Source organism: Phallusia mammillata, chromosome 5 (genome assembly GCF_965637545.1).
Source record: "Phallusia mammillata chromosome 5, kaPhaMamm4.hap1.1, whole genome shotgun sequence".
Taxonomy (NCBI): domain Eukaryota; kingdom Metazoa; phylum Chordata; class Ascidiacea; order Phlebobranchia; family Ascidiidae; genus Phallusia; species Phallusia mammillata.
In genome coordinates, this window is record NC_137256.1 from 21,212,142 (window position 1) to 21,218,696 (window position 6,555).

The 6,555-nt window shown below is 38.3% G+C and overlaps 1 protein-coding gene across 1 annotated transcript; it reads right to left on the bottom strand.

Annotated features, from left to right (window-relative positions):
- Positions 1-212: 212 nt before the first annotated feature.
- LOC145229436 (uncharacterized) lies at positions 213-5,602 on the bottom strand. Its single transcript, XM_080094775.1, has 6 exons — positions 5,415-5,602; positions 3,800-3,989; positions 2,882-3,036; positions 1,863-2,022; positions 1,406-1,633; positions 213-1,106 (listed from the first exon to the last, which is right to left on the bottom strand). The coding sequence occupies exons 1-6, from the start codon at positions 5,516-5,518 to the stop codon at positions 396-398; spliced, it is 1,548 nt and encodes a 515-aa protein (XP_079950901.1). The 5' UTR covers positions 5,519-5,602; the 3' UTR covers positions 213-395.
- Between the last annotated feature and the right edge of the window lie 953 nt (positions 5,603-6,555).

Genomic DNA, 6,555 nt, shown 5'->3' on the forward strand with positions numbered 1-6,555 from the left:
AGCCTCAAAGTAGCACAAATTGGATTTTAAACTCCTATAAACTCGAAACATTTGCTAACAAAAATAGCCGACAAGGTAGCTTACACGGTAACGTAACATCGCAATCTAATATTCCTACTATTGTATTGTAAGTATATTGTGCTATTGAAACTGGAGTAGCTTAGTTATTGCACTTCCTGTGTGGAATATATAAAAATTTCACAGATAAGAAATTTGTTGTCACTTATAATATATTTATCACTCGATGTGGACTTTTTAGGGTTTGAGGCATTTTCAAAGCTTTTTTCCGATTATATGCGTTTCCACAAATCGCAAAAATGTCACAACATGTTCACATACAAATCAGATTAATAGATAAGTTTAGACACAGCACAAAGTTTGGACGAATCCGAAAGTTAATTTTTGGCCCATTCTTGATCTTCCACGTGGGCGACTTTCTTATTTCTCACACATTTTTTGTACATAACCACCATCATAACAACCACCATAAGCGCCATTAGTGCAATGGCCAAGTAGAACAACACATCTGCCTTCTTCATGTATTCTAAAAAGCTGGGAGAAGCCCCTTGATCTTGCTGGCTGGTGTTGTGATCGTCGTTCATGACTCGTGAAATTGGACCAGCACCTGGATGCTGGTTATGGTGTTGGTTGACTTTGTGTGGTTTACGGTTGTTGGGCTTCTTCTGGGCAACTGCGCCATGGAAAGATGGTTCTGTGGTCGTGGAAGATGGTTTTGTTGTGGTAGTGGTGGTGGTTTTAGATGGTTCATCAGTGTTGGTTAATGGTTCATTAGTGGTTGTTGATGGTTCATGAGTAGTTGTAGATGGTTCGAAAGTGGTTGCTGATGGTTCGAAAGTGGTTGTGGATGGTTCGAAAGTGGTTGTGGATGGTTCTTGTGTAGTTGAAGCTGGTTCAGTGGTAGATGTAGACATTTCTTCGTCGTTATTTTGCTGAGGCTGACTGAGGTCCCTTGGTACGTCGGCTACTGGTTGGTTCTGCTGAGGTTCGTCACCGGCTGGTTCGAAATCTGGTAGAATACGGAAGGAAGCTGACACAATGTAATGTCCGTTTTCATCGCTCGCCTCCGTTTCTCGTTTGCGCCTTTTCTGTAAGCACAACGTGTGTTTTAAAATACTAAAGATTAAGGTTTGTGTTTTAAAATACTAAAGATTAAGGTTGTGAAATTTTTCTGATTTCAAGTTGAACATATTTCGGCTATCCGGCATCATCGGTATCTTATTGAAATTAAACCTATTTCTGAATCAATAAGCATAAGATTTATTATAGTCTTCATCCAGCAGGCAACGAGCTAGAAGATTCTAGTTTGGAGTTTAAAGTATACAGTATTGTGCATTAAAGTTGTGTACATGTTAACGGGTGTCATTGCGATCAAACACACACTTACTGAGCATCCCGTATGAGTTGCGGCCAAATCACAAACTTCCACTTCACAGATCAGTGTGACGTTCCTGTCATCAAAAGCGTTAACAACCGGCATGAAAGAAAAAACGACGGTTGTGGCTTGAAGTGTGCCTAAAATTACACCCATATCCACTGCAGCTCCAGCATCTATAAAGTCCACTTGCGAACGATCGCCAAATGCCCTTTCCAGCGATGTGGCACATCTAATGACCTGAAAAAAAGTTTTGATGAAACGATAACAGCTAAACAATTATTAGCCTCAAGCAGTTAGACTTTTCTAAATTCCTCTGTTTTTTAAAGCCTCCAGTTGCGGTATTTTAGCCATGCTGTAAATGGTTTTTACTTAAAAAACAAATTCAGTTGACATAAGTCGTTTTAACATATGTCTTGCAGTATGTAAAAACATTTGTCTGCAGTATGTAAAAACGGTAACAACGTACCTCAATTTGGAAGATATTGTTGTTGGTAATAGTCACATATATTCTATCAGCGGTCGAAATGCCACCGACAGTCGAAAGGGGGATCGAATTGCCAGCATCTTCCCAAAGTGAAATGACTGGAGTCATTGTAGCAGCGGCCATGTCCATGGAAAAGAAATTTCTGTATGCAAAGGGTAAAGGTGAAAGCTCAGGGCACAGATTGAAAACTAAACTTTTGAGTTGAAGTTGAAACTTTTATTCGCTTAGTGAGTTATGGCAATACAATAGCACCGAAACAATCACCAAGCCGGAAATAACCGCAAGTATCCCACTGAATTTTCCTACACTCTTATTTGGGATTTTTACCAGAAAAAGCGTCGTAAGTTATACCCCTATAATGCCAGTGATTTTTACAACTTTTCCAAGCGTGCCGAGATATATTCGCTTTTTTGAGGTTGAAACATTCTTTGTTGTTTTAAGATACGGGCGTGCATGACAATGTTTAAAGCTATTTTTACCGCTTTTTGTGTGTAAGGATAGAAAAAAACGATTTAGATCAGCGTTTCCCAACCTTTCTGGTGACGCGACCCCTTAAAACAGTTTCCAAGTTGCGGTGACCCCACGCATAGGCGCCGAGTTTTACAAAAACGCAAGGTGACGTCACTAATGCATGCAGCCAAACGAACTCCAACTCAAAGCCCAATATACTTTTAACAAAAAGCACGTTCACCAATTTTAACAATTTTTTTTTTTTTTAATAATATTGATTCGGAACAATTTTTTGTGAAAACAATTAGGTCTTCGAAAATTAAAGATCCACCCCAGATGTAGTTACTAGTTTACATACTTTGAAAAACAATGAAAGGAAGGAATGTGGTGCCCATTTCTTTTGTTTTTTATTTGTTAAATTAGTCTATGGCCTAAATGAGTTGGAAGCCATTCCCTTAGGCGACCCCAGGCAAATTGTCAGGCGACCCCAGTTGGGTTCGCGACCCACAGGTTGGGAACCGCTGATTTAGATTATAAGTGATTTTACTTACGGCAGATAGGTTGTAATTGGACCGGTTGTTACTTCGTAGGTGTCACTGTAAATGCATTCAAAGGTGAAGTAATGACGGACATCTCTTTCCACGATGCTGTCATGCATAGTGAGTAGGACTCCTCGGTAAGTGTATGTGATTTGTCCTCCTGTTTGCTAAAAACGCAACATACACAATTTTGTATCGTGTAGCCGTACATTTAGCTGGCCGGTAGGTGGCGCAAAGCAATCATAGTCCGTATCATACATATTTGTGTTTATGTTGCAAAACGTTGACGGCAATAGATATTTCAACGCCCAAACCCTTAACGGTTTTGGATAGTGAACCCTTAGAGAAGAGGCCTGTTTTTAAAGGGTTTAATATGCCTCAAACAGATTACAAAAGGTAATTAACCAAGCGTAAATCGGACCACAAGTTCTCTACATACGCCAGTCCTCTGAAAGTTATGCTTTTATTTATATCGGACCAACTTGCAATGTAAATGTTACAAAAATAAGATGCACGTCGATGACAAGCGAGTATTCTTTCTAAATACAGTGTTGTTGTCAGCCATATTTTATACACTGTCCTTGTTCAACCGCCAAATATAAACAAAGACATCCGACGTTTTGACATCTTATACTGGGCGTCTTTACCAGGGTACTGTCAGCTACCCAGCAAAGTTGTTTATAAACGGTTATAAACAAAACGGAAATGTATGAGTGTTCTGTCTGTTTGTGTGTGTCATCTTCTTACTTTTTAACCTGCGAGCAAAGTTTATTTGTGTGGCTTGTTTTTCTATTGATACCATGCAACCCCCCTTCTAGCCCCCATAGGCACTTTGACTTTGTTTGTTAAATGACATTGAAAAGAAAAAATCAGCTACTAATATTCAGTTGTTCTGCCAATTGCACTTTATACATAAAAAGTTAAACCAACCGCAGTTGCAAAAGCACACTCTTGGAAGTTGTTAAACGTTGCCGAAAGATAGTCTCCGGTATCAGAAGTGCTACAAGGGGTCACTGGTGGATTCTGACTGAAAACTGCTCCCAAATCATCCGTAGGCTTTAGGAAGAACACCGACCTTACTGGCATAAGAACGAGATCGTCCAAAAACATCTCACTGAATCTGTAAAATAAAACAAAGTGAAGTTGGAACTTAAGCGCAGAACCTCGCACCAAACTGATGGAGCTACTTACACCATAACTCACGTCAGCCGCACATTTAGGTAATTTTTGGTAGGTGGCGCAGGAGCTGAATTTTTCATTTAGCGGCTAAATAGGGGTAGGGTTGGAAAGTAAGTTTTTATAAATTTCATTAAGAACTAAATGTTTTGGTTAGTTTCATCGAATATTTAATGATAATAACTAACCACCAACCCTAATAGTCCTAACCGCAGGCATAAGGTGAGATATACCCTTTTCAGTATGATTTGTGCTCTTTGCGCCACTTATCGAAAATCAGCTAAATGTGCGGCTCAAGTAAGTTATGGTGTACGTAGATTTTTCCACAAAACTCAGTTCAGACATAGTTTGCTAGCGCCGTTAGGTGGCGTAAAGAGAACAGTTTTTTAGACAGAGATATGGTTTTTAGTCATTTTTGTTGTTACGTTTAAGATTAAACCGAACCCGAAAGTCAGTAGTCCTAAAGGTGAGCATTTTGACATTTTGAGTATTTCTTTTAAATGGACGCCAATGTTTTTGGTGCCAACTATCTGTATTTAGCAAGCTTTGTCTGGTTTGAGTTTGGTTGAGTTTATTTCGCTTAGTGAATGGAATCATAAGACACAAAAGCACTAAAACAATCACCAAGCCGGAAATAGCTGCGCAACGGTAAAACCTCTCATGTATTTTTCGCACCAAGTTATGTACATTGGTGCTGTCTCGCGGATCAAACCATCCCTTTGTTCCTGTGTTTTGCAGATGTATTTAGGTACACATCGAAACAATGGCCTAATGTTTCATGTAAATATATCTAACAACTGCTGGCGGTACAGTTTATACAGCATGTATCTAGTATTGCCTTATATCTGATGCGACGGATCTTATAATATGCATAATACGTTCAGTGAAATAATTGTGCATAGGATTTCTTTCTTAAGTACACAAGCACGGTTATAAAAATCCTAACCAAAAACAAACAAGCCGATAGCCTATATTGGTATGAAAACATAACGTTTCGACAGCAACTTGTGTCATTCACAAATGAATGAATGTAATAACCAAGAAGCAAGTAAATAACAGTAAAAGAAGTAAAAACGGCGAAAACAAACGCGAATGGCAAGTAAAAAAACGTGAAGATAACAGCGATAAAAGATCTTTTTTACTGCTTTTACAGGTTTTTACTTGCTTCTTGTTTTTTTGCATTCATTTTACGAAATTCAAATACTATATCTCGTTATGTTAAACTAATAAACCAACCAAATAACGTATTGATCATCTAGTAGGCCGTTATAAACACCAATTGAGCTTATCGTGTATATGGGGATTAAAAAAGTCTCCAACATTTAGGAGTGATTAAATTTCTACAAAAAGGCTATGTTGGTTTACTTACTCTATTTCAACAAATGATGAAGCACAGTCGATTGTGATGTTAGGTGTAGGAACTTGGGCTCGCGCTATTCCCACCACCAGCGCGATGATCAAAATCACCTTCATTTTTCTTCCTTTTTTGAGTCTTCTGTATTGATCTCTATTGTTTTTTAACGCTAATTTTCCTGATAAGGTACACAAAGAAAAAAATGAAAACCAAAATTGCGTTTTTTGGAAGTTTAAATGCAGGATTGCTCATTTATAAATCTGAAAGCTTTTGCCATACTCTCTTGCTATAGGAATTTCAGTGAAACCGTTTAAATAATTCTTTGATTTGTGTCTACCGTTACCGCATTTAACATTTGACACGGCGGCTACACACTGCATATAATCGAGCTAACTAACCAGGATAGCTACCTTGCTGCCGATACACACGAAAATGGTAACAAGGTTTAATAAATGCGGAACAAATCAAATGATGATTAACACACACCCTATTTCCTGAAAAACAATAGATCATCACATGCAGCCCACTTTACCGCGAGGTCCGTTATCATAAGTCTCTTGTACGTGTGGTCAGTACAAACAAAACTGCAGCAGCTTGTTCCGAACGCAACTCCTTTTTTAAGCAATTTTCTTTCGTTTAAAATATGCCATAAAAATGATTTTATAACATTTTTTCATCAGGAATGTCTATTGCCAAAAATATATACCCTGAGTCAGTGACCTGTCAATACCTTGGATGCTATTTGACACATGAAAAAAGGAAATAATAGCTTTTTCACTACAGTTTTACAAGTTTAATATGATCTGATCTGAAATGTTTTTTAAATTATTATGGCGTTGACCAAGTTCTCTTTTTAACAGCGCCCGCACAAATTTAACTTACAATCAACATTTTATTGCATGCCACAGTATGAACTCCAACATGGCGAACGAACAAAACGCTCATGAACTACAAGACTAAAACGTTGTAAGTTTCCTGAACAAACAATTTTTTGCACCAAAGCTTGTGAAAGTAAAATCAGCTGATGCGGTAAACAATGACGTCACCGCGCAAAGTCCCGCCAGTAAACGACCGTGAAATGTCTCAAATTTTAAAATTTTTGGGATTGTATCGATTATTAGTATGGCACCATGGCACTATGGCGTAAACGGCGGTT